Source organism: Gorilla gorilla, chromosome 3 (genome assembly GCF_029281585.2).
Source record: "Gorilla gorilla gorilla isolate KB3781 chromosome 3, NHGRI_mGorGor1-v2.1_pri, whole genome shotgun sequence".
NCBI lineage: Eukaryota > Metazoa > Chordata > Mammalia > Primates > Hominidae > Gorilla > Gorilla gorilla.
The window spans coordinates 64554644-64573999 of NC_073227.2; the positions used below are offsets into that span (position 1 = coordinate 64554644).

At 35.2% G+C, this 19356-nt stretch overlaps 1 protein-coding gene across 48 annotated transcripts in view; it reads right to left on the reverse strand.

Annotated features, from left to right (window-relative positions):
• The window catches only part of ADGRL3 (adhesion G protein-coupled receptor L3), an 860164-nt gene that overhangs the window by 246384 nt on the left and 594424 nt on the right, over positions 1–19356 (reverse strand). For all 48 annotated transcript variants that reach the window (XM_055385299.2, XM_031010265.3, XM_055385312.2 and 45 more), the window contains one exon: positions 6146–6226. In XM_055385299.2, coding sequence (XP_055241274.2) covers positions 6146–6226 — 81 coding nt within the window. The remainder of the gene's footprint in view (positions 1–6145; positions 6227–19356) is intronic.

Here is a 19356-nt window from a genome sequence, read left to right on the forward strand (position 1 = left end):
AGTGAAAGTCGAATAAATCAAGCAAATTGAAAGGAGGTAGAATGGTGACCCATGGATTAAAACTAAAATGATTCACAGGTGAGGGGGAAGAAGGCGGTTAGAATGTGATTTTATATATGTATATAATTTTCAAAATAGAGTTTTAAAACTCAGTTTCAAAGTTACCAATAATTACTTCATTGTCTCAAACACTCAAAGCACAATCACTATTATAAAAAGTAAGTATCAAGTAATCCAAGATATTTCATATGACAAAAGAATAAAATGGCAAAGTATCTGAAGCAGTCTTCTGTGTTATTTTTAGATTGAGTTCATATTGTTAGATTGAGTTTCCTCTGCTAATATTTATGACTATGTTAATATATTTTAAATGTTTTTGTTTCATATTGCTAGACTGATGAATAACAGAAAATTAAGTATGATTTTCCTATAGGAATATAGTCAAGTCCATAAACTATAAAAGGAATTAATACATAAAGCAATAATTCCTGAAACATTAACATATATGTAGACTGGTGAAATTGCTTCAGGAAGAGAAAGAAAAAGATGTAGAGAGTCATGGGTGAATGGAGTAAGGGGAAAACCTAGAGATGTTGCTCATATTTTCAATACGTATGAAATTACAGTAGAAAAATAGAAAAAGAAAAGGTAAGATGGTTAGCTAGTGTTAGTTTATAGGCAATTCAAAGGATATTGCTATATAATCTCACAAAAAAAATTACTGGAGATAGAATTTCAATTATTTAAAGAGCGTAATTTGTCATATTTTTTACATTCAAATAAAAACCCATAACATACAAGAGAAACTCGCTCTCTTCCTCCTCTCTCTCCCATGTCCCTTGTCAACAGATGAGCAGATATAGAGATGTATGTACATTTTGCATGTATAATTTGAATGCATATACATATCAACAATAGTGTACAGTATATTTTTAAATTATAAATTAAGATGAGGGGTTATAGTTGAAAGGAAATATTTTATAGTTCCAAGCTAATGATATTATTATACCAACTCTATCTCATTTCTAATATTTGTGTTTAAATATAAGATAGTCTTAAGAAAAATGAATAAGAGTTTTTGCATTGTTATTTTGGTAATTTGTACAAATCTCTTTATTTGTCTAATTAATTTTACTTTTATTTTGAAAATTGCAGGGCAGGGTCACATGAGCTAGTGATTATAACTGCAATTGGATTGAACAATTAATCACAGAACAATTTAGGACAGTCTGATCTGTGCATGCAGAGGAATTTATATAATTCCTCCTAAATCGAATAAGAAGTAGAATCTATCAGGACAACGATTTTAAGGTAGAGAGCACAATTTGAGGTAGATATCAAGCAGAAATGACTGTTGGATTTTGGTTGATATGGTTGGGATCTGTGTCCTTGCCTAAATCTCCTGTCAAATTGTAATCCCTAATGTTGGAGGTGGGGCCTAGTGGGAGGTGACTGAACCATGGGGCCAGATTTCTTATGAATATTTTAGCACCATCCCCCTTCAGCCCTGTTTGTGTTACAGCTCCACAGTGTTGTCCTCCAGACCACAGAATGGTAGGTCCACTGATGGCTTGCACCATGCACCTGGAAAAGCTGCAGACGCTCAGTGCCAGCTCATAAAGGGCTGTGCCCTGCAAAGTCACAGGGGTGGAGCTGCCCAAGACCATGACAACCCACCTCTTGCATCAGTGTAACCTGGATGTGAGACATGGAGGCAAAGGAGATCATTTTGGAACTTTAAGGTTTAATGACTACCCGATTGAATTTTGGACCTGCATGGTGGTTGCAGCCCCTTCATTTTGGCCAGTTTCTTCCATTTGGAATGGCTGTACTTATCTACTGCCTCTACCCCCATTATATCCAGTAAGTAACTAACTTGCTTTTGATTTTACAGGCTCATAGGCAGAAGGGACTTGCCTTGTCTCAGATAAGAGTTTGGACTGTGGACTTTTTAGTTAATGCTAAAATGAGTTAAGACTTTAGGGGAACTGTTGGAAAGGCACGATTGGTTTTGAAATGTGAGCACATGAGATTTGGGAGGGGCTGGGATGGGATGATATGGTTTGGCTGTGTCTCTACCCAAATCTCATCTTGCATTGTAGCTGTCATAATTCTCATGTGTTGTGGGAGGGACCCGGTGGGAAATAATTGAATCATGGGGGCAGTTTCCCCCGTACTGCTCTCATGGTAGTGAATAAGTCTCATGAGATCTGATGATTTTATAAGGAGTTTCCCTTTTTGCTTGGGTCTTGCATTGTCTCTTGTCTGCCACCACATAAGATATGCCTTTCACCTTCTACCATGATTGTGAGCCCTCCGCAGCCATGTGGAAGTGTGAGTCCATTAAACCTCCTTTCTTTTATAAATTACCCAGTCTCAGGTATGCCTTTATTGGCAGAGGGAGAGCAAAGTAACACAGTGAGTAAGGTGGACAGGAGCTTCATTGAAGGACAGAATGGCTCTCAGGAGACCTGAAGTGGGTAGCTTCTCTCCACAGGCAGGTCATCCTGATGAGTGTTCAGCTCTCAGTGGAGAGGAGACTGGCAGTGGGTAGCTCCCTTCTGCAGGCAGGTCATCCCAACGTCTGTTCAAGTATGGCTGAGTCTGGGGTTTTTATGGGCTCAGAAGGGTGGAAGTGCATGCCAACTGGTCCATGGGCAGCCATGGGAGGGCTTGAACAAAAGGACCATAAGTTCTCAATCCAGGCCACAGACTCCATCCAGAACTGGCAGCCCAACCCACAGGCTTCAGGCCATCCCTGCCTTGAAAGTGGGGTTTAAACCGGACACCCGGCCCTTTCAGCCCAGAAACCTGTCTGCCTCCTGCCTTCAACATGCCATTCATGGTGCCCAGGCTTTTCATGCCTTGGTGGGGTGGGGGGGGATCTGCAGACCTGTGCCAAGCTACCTTCAGCCCCCCAAACCTGGGCTTCCATCCCTAAGCTTGTCAGTGTTCAAAGTTTCAGAGAGTGTCAAGGTGGTGGAGTGGGGCTGGGATGTCAGCACAACCCCAAGCACATGCACACCCAGTCAGGTTGCAACAATGCCCATGCTTGGCTTCAACTTTGCTCCAAAATTGGAGTGGGCACCAGGAGCAGGGAGAGGTCAGGGAGCAGGATCAGGTATTTCTGAGCCTGCAGTGGCAGTGGTGGCTTCCTGGGTCCCTGAGAGCTCAGGGATGGCTGGGTCCAGAGCTGCTACTAGAAAGCTGTCCCTTTAACTTGGTAGGGGGTGCCTGTTCCTGGCCCCTGCCGGCTCAGCAGAGCATGCAGCCCCAGGCATGCCTCCCCTGCTGCAGCTGGCATCCCCACAGCAGCTGTTCCAGACAGGTCACTTGGAACTACAAACTGATGAGCCCCTTGCCTGGCCATTTATTGGCTTCCAAATCCCTTTGTCAGTCAGTTTTTTTGTCGTTTGATTTTACATTTATTTTACTTTTTATATGACTACCTATGGTAGTTTATAAATTGTTCTAATTCCTCTTCTTCTTATATTCATGGTCCTTTGAAGTGTGGCTCCTCAATCAAGGGATATAATCTATTTCTGCTCTCTTAAATTGAATTTGCTTTGTGACTTGCTTTGGCTAATGGGACATCAGCAAACATGGCAGTAACCTGCTGAATAAAGAGAGAGACATGTGACCATCACCCTAGAGACATCAGGGCAATTTTCAAAAACGTGAGTGAGTCCCCTCCTCTGCAAAACTAACCAGCCTGTTAACTATAAAACATTCAGCCCCAGCTAAGTCAGTGGACATCGGCTAACTCTCAAAACTATAATAAATATCTTGTTTTAAGTCACTAAGTTTTGGAGTAGATCACTATACTGTCTTATCCATGACCCTAAAGTAGTACTCTTTTTCAAATCATATTGGGATCTTGTATAAGGAACTGAATTCTACCGAAGTCACCAACTCACATTAGTAGGACTCTATCTTTCAAGTTTAGTAGGAATCTTCTACTATGAATTAATGTGTCTAAAGCAATGCATTGATTTATAATTCATATTTACTTCTCATGATGAACAATTATGTCATAAGCATCCATCTCAGTCCGTTTGTGATGCTATAACAAAATACTTGTGATGGGGTAATTTATAAAGAATGGAAGTTTGTTTTCTCACAGTTCTGGAGGCTGAGAAGCCCATCGTCAGGGGCTGGCAGATTCAGTGTCTGGTGAGGGCTGCTCTCTGTTTCCAAGATGGCACCTCCTGCTGTGTCCTCACATTGCAAAAGGCATAAGAGCAAAAAGGACCTACCTAGTTTCCTCCAGCCCTTTTATAAGGTCATCAATCCATTCATTAGGTCGGTGGCCTTATGGCGTAATCATCTCCTAAATGTCCACCTCTTAATACTAATGCAGTTGCACTGATGATTAAGTTTCAATATGAATTTTGGCAGGGATACAAACATTCAAACCAAGTAGCATCCAAGCAGTTAATCAATACAGAAACCTCAGAGGCATTTCTGTCCCTTTCCCTGTATCTATTCATTGAAATGTCATGTCTCTTCAAAATAACTTGTCAGATCCTCACATTGCCAGGACACACACCTAATTTCCCCATCATCTTTTATCTGAACTGCTGAAAAGCCTCCTTCTGCCAATCTCTTCTCCAATCAGCTTATTACCTACACTAACACCAGAAATATGTTTCTCATATCTTGAACTGATAATGTTATGATGTAACACCCAACTGACCTGGGGAAAAATAATTTAAAATATTTCATGTTTTTATCCAAGATAAAACACAAACTCCTTGGTATGGGATACAGAATCCATCACAATCTACCTCGTTACATCTCTCTAGTCTTTTCCTCTAGAACCGCTCCCCTTTTACTGTGCATCCAGCACAATTCCTTAAAAATACCTTCACATATTTATGTTTTATCTCATTTTTCTTCCCTTTCATGGGATTCGCTTATCATTTTTCCTCTCTTTTTCTCTAATAAAGCACAGATGCATCCTTCAGGATCTAGGCTGTCACCTTCACTGTCAGTACCTTAGAAATCATTGTATGAGTTTCCATTATGTGCCAAGCGCAGACCCGATGGCTCAGGGAAAAATAATAAATAGGACATTCTGTGCCCTCACAGAGCAAACAGATAAGGGAAAGGATCATGTATGCCACAAAATAAAATCCAGTGTCTTAGGTGTGTAATAGCTGAGGCAAGCACAGGGGGCATTTGGAAAACTGACACGTGCACATAGGTCCACCCTATCACACAGTCAGGGAAAACTTAATAGAGAAACTAATATAGAGGATGGCCTTGAAACGTTGGTGGAAACCTATCAATTAGGCAAGAAGGGATAAGAGACTCCCAGGAGAGGAAATAGCCTATACAGAAAACATGTTCAGAAACGTCAGACCTCATGAGTTTTAATTTATTAAGTAATTAATACTGTTGAAAATGTAAGAAAATATACTGCATTACTTAAAATCAAAAAGTTAACCTTGGAATATTTGGTATTTATAAAATTAAAAAGCATGTCCACATGTCAGCTGTGAGAACAGGAAACATTTTGAAAATCATTGATAAATATTTATTTAAAAGCAGGAGGATTAAATTTGTATTTAGATTATGAGACAGTAAATGTTACCTTTAATTTTTATTTTGTATGACTATTTACAAAAATCTTTAACTGAAACAGGTGGCACCAATTTAAAAATACATAATTTTAACACATATTTTAAAAACTAAATGATGTTAATATAAAATAACTTAAGAATAATAATAAAATATTACTTTTCAGGGGAAAAAATCTGTCAATATGATTTAGATTAAGACATCTTAATGTAAAAAAAAAAAAAATAGGATAGTAGAAAAAGAAGGTCCCAGTAAAAAAGTTAATGGTTATCTGGTAATTTCTAAATCTAAATTGGTATTCAACTAGTCCTCCACTAGTTGAATCACTATAAATACTGATTTATTGAAGCCATTGTATTTTAGTTTACCAACATTTCTCAGAGAAATATTTCACATTTTTGTTTATAAATGAGACTTGCCTTATCTCCAGATTACTCACATACTTCATTTTACCCCTGCTTTTTGAACAGGCACTGCATTACAAAATACATATGTACAACCATCATTGCTTTCATCAAAGAATGAGCAGGGTTACTTTTTCTTTATATAAAGAAAAACTCACCTTTAACAGAGGGTCTTTCTAGCTCAGAGTCAAGGTGAATTGGTGGAGAAATGTATGAAACTTGTCCATGATGTGCCTGCCCTGTGGACCCAAAACAAATTGTTAAGAAGACATCATATGTATGTCTTTTCCCTTTTTAAATTGTTTTTATGATATAACACTATTTCACTCCAAACTGAATTAATAGCCTAAATTAAAGAGTGTAGACATATCTGCCCAAACATAAAAACAATGTGTCATCCAAACATCACCCAATTAAAGCAGTGCTTTTCCAACAATCTGAGTTATGTTTCTTCCTTTTTTGTTGTTGTGAAATTACAAATTTGTTATGGAGTGATAACTTTAAAAACACAATAAAAATGAGTTATAAGAAAAAAAACTCAAAGCAAAGACATATAAAACAAAAGTCCTTATTTTTTGTTGTTAGATTAAATAAATACTAAGTGGCATATTTATTTGCTGTAAATATTTCTTTCTTATTTATTTATTTATTTATTTTGAAATGGAATCTTGCTCATTGCACAGGCTGCAGTGCAGTGGCGTGATCTCAGCTCACTGCAACCTCCGCCTCCCGGGTTCAAGCTGTTCTCCTGCCTCAGCCTCTTGAGTAGCTGGGATTACAGATGTGTGCCACCACGTCCAGCTAATATTTTATATCTGTAGTAGAGATGGGGTTTCACCATGTTGGCCAGGCTGGTCTTGAACTCCTGACCTTGTGATCCACTCGCCTTGGCCTCCCAAAGTGCTGGGATTACAGACTTGAGCCACTGCGCCCAGCTTGCTGTAAATATTTCTAAACTCTCTCAATTTCTGCACCTACCTCAATGCAGATCAGTAATAAACAGTCTGCAGACTGGCACCCAATGTACAGATAACACTTTGAGAAATGTTTACTTAGGTCACTTTACAATTGTAATTAATTTATATTTTACCTTTAAGATTCACCTCCACTACGTGAACACAAAAGTATTCCTACTGTATTTAATGAAAAAAACAACTAACCACAATTTAAAAGGGAAGTAGATGGATTAATTCTGTCTTCCTTGCAAAACATTTTGTTAGCTAACACACAAATTTGTAATACACTTTCTATTTTATGAGATGAAAGCATTAAAGTGAATTTTAAGGCCAAGATGCTGATTTGAAAAATTGTTAGCTTAAATATAAAAGAATTATCTAATTTTCAAAGTAGCCATTGTTTGTATACTGATAATAATAAGCAATTAGGATTTTGAGGCAAGAAAGCATAATTACACAGTTCAATTTCTAAAGGTACTTTATATACAGAAGGTTTGAGTGGGAGTGGAGGACCCACTACTTTCTTTCTACAATGGGAATATGCAGTTATATATTTCACACATTTACTACAGCAATTTACAGGGTTGTTAATCTCTTTTCCTAAACAAGGAAAGTTAATGATACATAGATTATGATAACAGTTGGAGTAACCTTCCCATTTCAAGTAATATTCGACTTGTAATAAACTCTGCTGATTCCTCTTATGAGGCACATTTCAAATAATTAATATGGCTCCCTGTTGATAGTAGCTGCCTTTGCTCCCAGCATTTTTCCAGCTAACAGCAGAGACAGTGGAGAGACTGTAATATACAGAGTCCCTCATAATGGTAACTAAGAATATTGCACATTCACTGGCCATGTTTCAGTGGAATACTAAAAACATTATTATAAAAAGAATAAGACACCAATTGTGTACTGTTAGCAGTCCATGTTCAATACAGTTTATTGAGAACTTCAGATAATCTTAATTATAAAATCACCTCTTGACCTATGTAACATATTGGTTGCAAAGACATTTCTATTTTTAAGGCCCTGTGTCATTACATATAGATTGGTTTGAAACTTTGTAGATCTTGTAAATATCCTAACTACAATATCGTAATATCGTATGTAATATTGTAAATACAAATATATCATTTACTTTACATTGGTTCAAAATAACCTTAGCACATAGAATAATATTGGTTTTCTGTATAATACTGGAACATAGCTTTCATCACCTAAGACAATAACCACAAAACACTCATACATACCTAATCTCCTTTCATACAACCCCCATCACTATGTACTTTGTTAATATATGTGCATTTTAATACCAAAGAATAGTGGCAATAGAGAAATGGCAGGGTAGATTGCGAATTAGTTTTGATTACATTTACTCTAGGTAAAATGACACATTTATATGGAGATATAGACACACTACATCCATATGTATATATATCTGAATTAAGCATAATTCACATACCACAGCTCACCCATTTAATGTAAACAATTCAATAGTTTTTAATATATTCACAGTTATGCAAACACTACAACCAATTTTAGAACATTTTCATCAAAACCAAAAGAAATCCTAAGTTCATTAGTAGTCGCTCCTCATTTCCTCCCAAGCCATCTCAGCTCTAGGCAGCCACTCATCTACCTTCTGTTTCTGTAGATTTGCCTATTCTGGACTTTTCCTATAAATGAAATTATAAAATATATGTTTGTATATTTTGTGATCAGCTTCTTTTACTCAACATAATTAAAAAAAAACTCATCCATTGTTGTAGCACAAAGCAGTACTTTACTCCTTTTTCCTAAATAATAGTCTATTGCATAGACATACTACATTTAATTTATCCATACATCAATTGATGAACATTTAGAATCATTTCCACTTCTTGACTATTGTGAACAATGCTGCTTTGAGCCTCTATGTACAAATTTTTATGTGCATTTTTCTGGATATATTCCCATGAGTGGATTTACTGTGTCATATGGTAATGTTATGGGTAAACTTTTAAGAAACTGTCAGACTGATTTCCGAAGAGGCTGTGCTATCTTACTTTTCCATAACAGGATATAAAGGTCCCAATGACATGGGGACATTTTGAGGTTTTTGTTTGTTTGTTTGTCTTTAAGGTGATTGCATAGTTAAGTCAGCATTGACCAGATTTTGAAATGATTAATATTATGATGACTGTGAAATCTGGGAAAGGAAAAATCTCCCTGAGTATAGAAAGATAAAGCAGAGAATTTGAGCCAGAAATTATGTCCCCATTGAGAGGGTAGAAGGAGAAAAATGATCTAATGAACAGAAAAACACATAAAAAAACCTTTTGTTCTGAAATGAAAACGTGGACTCTCCACTGTCAGGTATGCCAGAGAAGTAAAAATTTCAAGGGTCTGCTCAATAAAGCCCAGTGCTGTAGCAAAAATCCAAAGGCCATTATGGATTCTGGAAAAGCCTTTATTTTTCTATCTTCAATCTCTTTTTCAACTTTCATTTAATTTCTATTTTATTGAGAAACCATGTGCAATTTCTACTAAAGTTCAAATAGAAAAAGGACTTGACCAGCATTTGGTACAGGAAAAGGCTCTTCTCTCTTTCTACTGTCAATACTTTCCCTGTACATCTGAACATAGAAATACTTTATAGAACCATGGAACTAGGACAGAGAAAGACATTTGATAGCTTATATTCCAGAATCCACATTTTAGGATGAGAAAACTGACATCTTGAGAAGTTGGGGACTTTTTCAAAAGTCAAATCAAGGTGGTGGTTGTCAACAGTGATATCAGAGGCCGGTTAGAAAGCGGATGCTTTACAGCTAGCCTGCAGAAAACTGCCAATAATCCTCATCCTCTTACCTCTCAAGCCTCTCTTAGAATGGCATTATTTTCAAGGTACGTGGGGCATAATCCTTCATGTGTGTTGAGACATTAAAAATATTGAGAGCTATTTATTTATGAAAATATGTACATTTTTCCCCATAAGGCTAGGTTTACAAACTAGAGGCAGTTTAGTTTAATGGGTAAGATCATGGCTTCAGAAGCAGGAGAGCCTGTGTTGCCACCCAGATTTTGCCATTTATTAGTCATATAACCCAACTATTTAAGTAATTATCAAGTTACTTCACTTCTATGTGCCTTAAATTCCTCGTTTGTTTAATGAGGATTATAACAACACTGACCTCATAAGGGCATTCTGAAGATTAGATGAATTTATACGTAGGTAGTAATTAAAACAGTGCTTAGTACACAGAAAAGTACTTAGTAATTTTTAGCTGTTATTATTACTAGAAGTTCATTCTTTTGTTCATTAATTCATGAGGCACAGGTGTCTTTCTAGGTGTTTGGCATACATAAAACACCATAATAAATGAGAGTCCATATTCTTATGCAGAGTGAGAAGAAAGCAAGCAGTAAACATAATAAATACATGAATTATATCATATGTGCAAGATGCTAAGGTCAATGGGAGCAACTTAGGTTAAAGGGTATCTGGAGTGCGACGAGCAGCTAGCAATTTTAAATAGGGTGCTCAAGGAAGGCCTAATTTAATTTTCATGAACAGCACTTACAGAGTTTAAGAGATGACAAGAGGTAATATCGGACTTTTATGAGAAACTCTAAAAGGATAAATGCATAGGTAAAGGCTCAAACCTAATTTTAATAAGTAAGACTTAAAGAACTAAATATGCTGCTATCAGATGCTTTTCCCCTAACCCATTTATTTTAAATTCTATGTATATTTATAGAAATATTAATAATGTCACCATTGACCAATGGATAAAAGAAGATATCAATAAACCATGAAGATATGCAATTGGGAAAATAAACACAACTTTCTTCTTTAAGTAAAACCACATTTTACTGCCATAAAATCCCCATTGATTTCTACAGTTATACCATTTTTCAACTCAACTTTTCGCCATTTTCTATATAGTGCTGCAAACAAGTTTAATAGCTGATGGTCCTCCAAGCAGATTTTATGCCTTTTTGTTGTTGTTGTTTGCTTTAAATTTTTCGACTGTTGATCATGATTATTTTACTCTAGAGATATGACATTTCTGCTCTTTAAAGACAATAAAATGGATGCCACATTTTTACTCTTGAGGTTTTTAATAATATTATCATTTTGCTTTTATAACGTTTTGGATGTTAGTAAGTTATATCTCTCTGCTCTACTACAATAATAACTCCATGTGAGGAAGAGGGAACCCACACCATACTACATTTAAAAATGCCATGTGGAAGTTTTCTAAGTTTTTAAAATACTATGAAAGTAGCTCTGATCCTTAAAAAAAAAAAAGCCCGATTTCTTGTTGGAAATAATCTCTACTGCTGAAACAAACAAACAAACAAACAAACAAACAAACACAAAAACCCATAGGTCAATGTGTTGTTTGTGCTGATGGAAAATTGGACATGCCTAGCATTATAATAGCTTGATTTTTTTTGTCTTCAGGTTCCACTCTGACTATAACCATCTGGCATTTATAAAGTCGGCTCTCAGGTGATGATGTAAACACCAATGGAAAGTCAACATCAAACAAAAACTGTGTAAAGTCAATTTGATACCTATCCTTTTATTCTGGTTTCTTTTTTCCCCCCTTCATCTTAATAATCCTACACATTTGCAGTGAATTTAGTGAAGTATGAGGTAGCAGAGAAACAACTACATGCTTGACTTATCCCAAACATAAAGTCATTGATGGAGGTGCAAAGGTTACTGATGGGCCTCTCCTTAGCGGATATTACTTGCTGCACAGAAAATATGGAGTAATTTGAAGCAAGGTAACTATGTGTTTGTCTGTGTATTTATTCAGCATCTGCTTCCACTCTGTGGTCGGTATTAAGGATACCATATGAAGAAGATAACACTGTCCCTCTATTGAGAGATTTCAGTCTAGGTGCAGGACTAAGCAATTACAGGAAAGTCTGATATGTACCTTGATAGAGGAGAGAGAGAAGAGCACAGCAGCGGCACATAACTGAGGTAAGTAAAGTAATGGACAATCAGTACCTGGAGAAAGCTGAGATCTGAGGGAAGAGCATGTCGTAGTCCAGTTAAAGACTGTGGCAGTGTATGGGGGGCAGGAGGAACATTTTGAGTGGATGCCTACAGATCACAGGAGTGAGACAGATAAGGGACAGGGACCCACATGCCAAAAAGAAGACTAAGAAAGAATTAAAACTTCAGAGATGTTCCAATAAAATAAAAAATAAAAGTAAACACTTATCACTCAGCTTTAACAATCAATTTGGGGCTATATTATTTCATCTCCTTCTTCCTATGCTGCTTTCCCCATCCCAGAATATTATGAAGCAAATCCAGGACATATAATTTCATCTGTAAATTATTCGAGAATGCATCTCTAAAATATAGGGGCTTCTTTATACCATTATGATACCTAAAAATTAAGAAAATACATTTTGAAAATGAATTTAGTGTGAAATTTGATACAGCAACTGTTAGGAAGAAATCAACTAATCTGAAAGAGACGAAAATCTTTTAGCCTGCAGAATCACTTGGTCCCAGTGTTGAGACTACATTGGCGTGAGAAATGCTTTATATTTATGATAAATTTCAAGTACTCACAGATACACAGGGGAATAAAACCATACAAATGGCTTTCTTTCTTTCATAACTGTGAAAAATAGACTTGGTGGTTAAATGACAAATGTTAATTTTGAAAGCACCGTTAAAAAATATATTCCATGATGTCTCAAATATCTATTGTAGCAAGCATTACTACAAAAAAACTAAAAAAAAAAGTTAAAAAAAATGAGAGCAATTATTTTTTGCAAAGATTGAGCAAAATAACACCTCAACACAAATAATAGCAAAAGAGAAAAAATGTGAATGACCTTTCATTAATTCCTTCATTACTAATTTATTCATTTGGACAATATGTAATGTGGGTCTACTATGTGATTGATACCAAGTACTGAAAATAAACTGGTGAACTCTTAACTCTTGAAACTCATAATCAAGAATATAAAATTATTGATTTCAATTGAGAAATCCATTTGCTAAAGGAAAGGAAGCCCAATCAGTATGTGTGTGACTCACAGTAGGTGTTTAAAAATGCTTATTTTTATTATTTCTTGTTTATAAGAAAGACAAAAATAATATTGATATCTGAGAAGTAAAATCCCTTTGGGGTGACTCAGGAAAGACTAGCAGAGGAACAAACACAAAGCAGACATTGTGACTATGCAAGACAAAATTATTTGTCACATTTATACTCCCAATTCTCTTGTGATATTTGAAAATATGATTCATCATATTATATAGTACTTTTGAAAAAAGAAAAAGATGAGGCATTTTCTGTGACATTTTATTTATGCCAAAATTTAGATAAAGGGCATAATTTGTGAATTTCTTGAATCTGTGTTTTTACTTACAAATCAATTCACCTATCAAAACTTTACAACAAAAGAAGACGCCAATTATTTAACCCTTTCAACATGCAGCCTAAATATCAAATTCCAAAGAAGCAAAAATGATGAAATTGGCTCTATACTCAAATTCTGTTATGAAAATGTATTTAATACTTATAATTTTGTATGCTCCAGGAATTGTATATTAAATAGAAAAATACTAATAGCAAATATGTGTTTATAATATATGTATTACATACAAATACTTGCTATTTATATTAGCAAGTATGTGCAATATAATTTATATATTGTATTTATATACATTATAGATCTTTTGTTTATATATAAATGTAAATACACGCATACACACACACACCTTGGCTACCCACTAATTATTCTAGAATTTCTAAAATATTTTAACATTTGCTATAATTTTAAAGACAATGAAACCAAAACATCCTTTCACTTTTCTAACCTGCCTTTATTGGAATAGTAACCTAAATGAAAACATTCAGTGATGACTAACTAGGATGAATCAGATGTAAAACTCCACGAGGGTTGGAAGTACCACCTGCAGCTCATATGTGTACTCTGTCATCCTAGGACCCACCAGAATCTCTTAGACATCGTAAGAGCTCAATGTATTTCTGGTGAAAACACACATCAATGACATAAAAGAAAGTAAGGCAAATGTTAAAATTGCTACATTACAAATCATAAAAAAGAGAAACATTGAAATTCTGGGGAAATTTCAAAAGTTAAAACAAATTCATATGCAACTAATTCTGTTTAATTGAGAAGTGTTGCAAATTTGATAACGATGTTAACTCTCTGTCTACCCATTTTCTAGCAGAAAACATTCATGGAGTTCTTAAAAAGGTCTCTACCAAATGAAGGATATAACAATTCACCAAGCAGTGATTTTAACCCAATATACCTATGTAAAGTAGCTATTTAAACATACTCTCCTAATCTACTTTTCTCAGTTTATTTTTCCAAAATAATATAATTATTAGGTAGGGGGCAATTGTATCATTATAGTAAACTATAATATGAAAAACTTGGATTAATTGGCACCATATTTCTATTATCCATCTATTTAACAGAACTGAAAATGTTGCTGGTATAAAGAAAATATTGAAATTATGTGTTTAGGATAAAGGGTTATGGTGCTGGAAAAATAATATTAGAATTATTTCAAAGGAGAACTAGCAGGAGAAAATTTGCCTCTAGAACCACAGAAGCTAACAACAAGAGTAAAACTATAAACCAGGGAAGTCACAACAAAGAGGTTTATTCCCTAGAGGACAGAGCCAGGAAGTTGGCCTGCTGCGCTTATGTTTTTAAAGTTCTGCTTTAAATCCTATCTTGGCAGGCTAAGAAAAACATAATGCGGTAAATTTTCTTTTCCTCCCTGCTGATAGATCAGAAAACATTCAGTAGCACTAATTCAAAAAGCAGAATAAGAAAGCATGTTAAAGGCACAGGAAACAGGCCAGGCGCGGTGGCTCATGCCTGTAATCCCAGCACTTTGGGAGACCGAGGCGGGCGGATCACGAGGTCAGGAGATCGAAACACAGTGAAACCTCGTCTCTCCTAAAAATACAAAAAATTAGCTGGGCATGGTGGCATGCGCCTGTAGTTCCAGCTACCAGGGAGGCTGAGGCAGGAGAATCGCTTGAATCTGGGAGGTGGAGGTTGCAGTGAGCCGAGATCTCCCCACTGCACTCCAGCCTGGGCGACAGAATGAGACTCCATCTCCAAAAAAAATATTAAAATAAATAAATAAATAAATACATACATAAATAAAAGGCACAGGAAACAAAGTTCATAGGTGGATTGCAACAAAATGCTAACACCTCTCCCCAACCCTCTCCCCGCAAGGAAGGCTCTAAGATACAAAATGTAGTAGCCTGAATTTGACTGAAAAAGTGTTATCAATGATGTAGTGTGACAATATAGATCTCAAAGTAAAAGCTATTTATCATGTATTACTCTCAAATAATGGCCAATAGGCATTCTTCATATCAGCTCTTGAGTCAGTAGACCTTAAAGAAGGCAGATCTATAAGGGAATTAGAATGAGGTCTTTCAATACCAGAGTCGTAATAAACTAAGTGTAGCTCAACTTAGCTGAGAGAAGAGTGAAAAATTTTTAATATCTCCAGTATGGTTCCAGTGTTCAAAGAAGTTCTTTACACTTGTAATGATATGGTTAAGCAAACTGATGAAGAATCAGAGGAGGAGGTTTTTAGCAGAATATGTATAAACGCTTGTGTGTCCAATTAACTGTTCTTATAAAGAAAAGAGACAAGGGGACTCTTATTTTCCTTATAATTAGTTCAGAATCTCCTCTTCTGTTTCATCAATCCAAGTGATCTGTGAGAGGATCTGTCAGGAGGATGGCCCAGCAGGACTTGACAACATGTTAGTTAGCTGATTGAGATCAATATATGCCCCCAAAGACCTGAATGTAGGAAGTTCCTTGCAAAGTACTGCAAGGCTTACAAAAATGAGATCAGAATGACCTAAGTATAAAGAGAACAGATTGGCACATAGAGAAATTAAAAAATATGGATATTCTCCCAGGATGATGACAGTGAATTTTACCACCTAATTCTTTTCAAGATAATTTAAAATATATCATTGTATAGAATAAAACTGCCTATAGTGAAATTTTGACAACTCCCCTCTGTGTGCTAAAATGCTGTCACCTGAGAAATTTGAATTCTTTGTGCAAATTGTTCATTTTTGACAGATTTATCCTATTTTTATGTTTGCAGCATTAATCAAAGGAATTTGGAAAAGTTAAAATTTAGCTTTACACTCAAAGAATAGGAAGCATTATTAGCATAATTTGGAGGTACTAGGTATTTATATTATAGTTGTCTATAAAAAGTAAAAATTGTCATAGAAGTGAAAATATTTACGAAGTAACAGTATAGAGTTTGATTGATTTTAAGATACTGTGTATTAGACTTTAGTAGAAATATCATTTCATAGTTATGCCATATTATTTAATAGTTTTATGTTTTCTTCTTTAACAGACATCTTAATATTTCTAAAATGGTCATTCCATTTCATTATTTCAAGTTAATGTAGGAATAAATGAATCATTTGGTTCCTATTATATTTCCATTTTGGTTTCCTTTATTATATAAAAAATATCATGACATTTCAAGGTAGCTCTTACTAAAGTAAAGAAAGAGTGAGTGAATGAGTGAGAGAGACGTCAGTGAAAGACAAATAGAGCTCTATGTCATAGATGAATAGAGCTTTCTCTCATATCACAGACTCCAAGATTAAATATTCAGAAAATTTATGTATTAAATCAGACCTGTTTACCTAACAACATGTACCAACTAATACTCATTAAAATTCTGGAGAACACTTGAAATGGGGAAAAGTGGAAGAGGTGACTTTAATAGAATATAAAAATTCATAGTTTAGAATTTCAATATTAACTTCAAACAATACTTTTGACTCTTCCATAAACCAAGGCTCAAATAATTTTTTCACGGAACTCCTGTATGAAAAATCAAGCTCAATCAATTTCAGATAATTTACTTTATGCTTAAACAAAAAAAAACTTTTTCCATTTAAATGTTCACTGGGCTATGTATTATCATTGGGGAGTTTTCATAGTTTTTGCTTAATTTGAATGGTTTAAAGATTCTCACTGATACCACTAGCGAATAGAAATAAAAATGTAAAGGAGAAAATTCTGCGTATTATAGTCTCATTTTCTTCCTTCAAGGAAACAGTATCTGATAGATATATTAGCTTGCCTCATGTGGGATTAGAGGTGGTAATTCTTATTCATAAAGGATTTTTCTTTTAAAAATCATATTTTGGGGAAACAAGCAAAGCAACAATAAAAATGACACCAAGGACATCTTTATAGAAAACAAATCACCTCTACTAGAGTAGATTTAGAAGTTTTTGTTATTGTGTCATAAAATTATATGCCTAATGCATCCCTTGTTTCCAGATACCATATACCATTCAATATTAATACTGCTTAGTTTAAATTGTTTGGGGAAGGGCTTACTCTCTCCAGTACCTCTAAAATCAGAGAGGTGAATCTATTACCCAGGTCTGGCCATTCAGAGGGTTTTAACAAGTATGTCAGAAGGCACAATCAGATTGTTCCCTGAAGACCGATGAGCAGTGCTCATAGAGAGAAGGAACACTACTTCTACAAGAATATGAGTTCTATGAAAAATACAGGTTTGAGGATGCCCGTAGTCATACTGTTGACATCTGGAAGAAATTATCTGAAAAAGGAGCCAATCACAGAAGCAAGCAGAATTACAGTGATGGTGTGAGACATAGCCTTTATAGCGGAACATGAACTTTTTAGGTCTGAAGCAAGCCTCACTCTTTGAAAGCCCAATTACCAGAGAGATTAAATTCCTTATTTTAGTTTTGGCGAACTTGTGTTGGGTTTTCTCACTTTCAAACAAAAGCAACTTCACTGATATTGTGTGTGCAAAAGTGCATATGTGTCTGGGAAGCAGAAGTGTTTTCTTCCTTTAATAAGTTTATCAGCTCTTCTTTGGCCATTCAAAAGTTTACTCACATGGTTTCAATTCAACTAATTCAGCCACATATAATTCAACTGACACATCTTAATATTCTGCTTTGAGAATGAGAATATTCAGAGGGCTAGCATATGATCATTTCAAAATTATTCATTTTCAGTGCTCTTCAAGTGCTTATTAGTTGATAAAGGAGAGACAACTTGGACATTTCAGATAGAAATGTCTGCAAATAAAAAACATGGTAAATCACTTCACATGCTAGTGAGAGAGAAACACTCATGTATATTTTACATATATGCAGAGAACATGAAATTACTAAAGCATTAAGGAGCATATTCATTACTGAAAAATTATTTCAAAATTCAAAATGTTTGAGGTACTGATGTGTCTTGATAATATACTTTCAGGACATTAGGCATAAGTGAAAACCCTTAACAAATCCCTTAACAAATATAAGTTGTAAACAAGTTATATTATGGAATGCTGGACTTGATATTATATCCTCTTTTGGTATAGAAGGAGCAATTGATGCCTTATACCACGAGGCTTCACATATCCTTCATTTTTTTTCTTTTTGTATTTCATTGCTAAGTGATTTAAAATGCCACAGTCCAAAGTTCTACTTGTAACAAGAAACTATGGTTTCAGGGAAGCAATGTGGATTATTTCACTTTATTCTACTACAGAACACTTTACCTCCTTGACATGAATGTGGGAGTCTATTTTTTAAAAACAGGCTGAACAATAGAGTTTAAATCCACTCTTAATTTAATTAAAAACCTGTTTCACATCATGCCATATATAAATTATTGGTTCTTATCATCAACATTTTACATCAGCTGCTGGAGCTCAAATAGCCTTGATGTTCTAAGAATTGTTCCTAGAAATTGTATTAATATCTCAAGAAAAAAAATCACATAAACCTACCAAAAGCCATTATCCATTGCTTCCACCTTCATGATGGCTTTATCAAGATGGCTTTACCAAGTACCAATCACTAACCTTATTTCTAAGAAAAGCATATTCTCAAGTAGATTATCTTTACAGAAGAGCCATGACGTTTTCACCCACAGGTGTAAACCAGAAAAGCAATGCTGAATACTAATGTGCCGAACCACCTGCCACTGAACATTTGAGGAGATGCTGTGCTTAGGAAAATATGCAGCTAGTAGACCTTCTTAATGATCTTTTCAACCTGATCAAATTGCAGTTAACTGTGTAGACAGCAGACTTGTTTATATAAACCAGGTATAAAGATCAATACTGAAACTGGCTGAAGAAGTTCCAAAAAAGCCATTTGTCCTATCTGCTATAAAGTGTACCTTTAAATAAAAAAATTAAATTATAATTCTAGAACATTATCATCACATCATCCTGACAATATTACACACAAAAAGGGATCATTTTCATGATAATCTTTTTAGAATTATGCCTGATGGCCTGTAATTGATTCTGATGCTGAGAAGGCTCTAAATGAATTTAGTCTAAAGCTACCTGT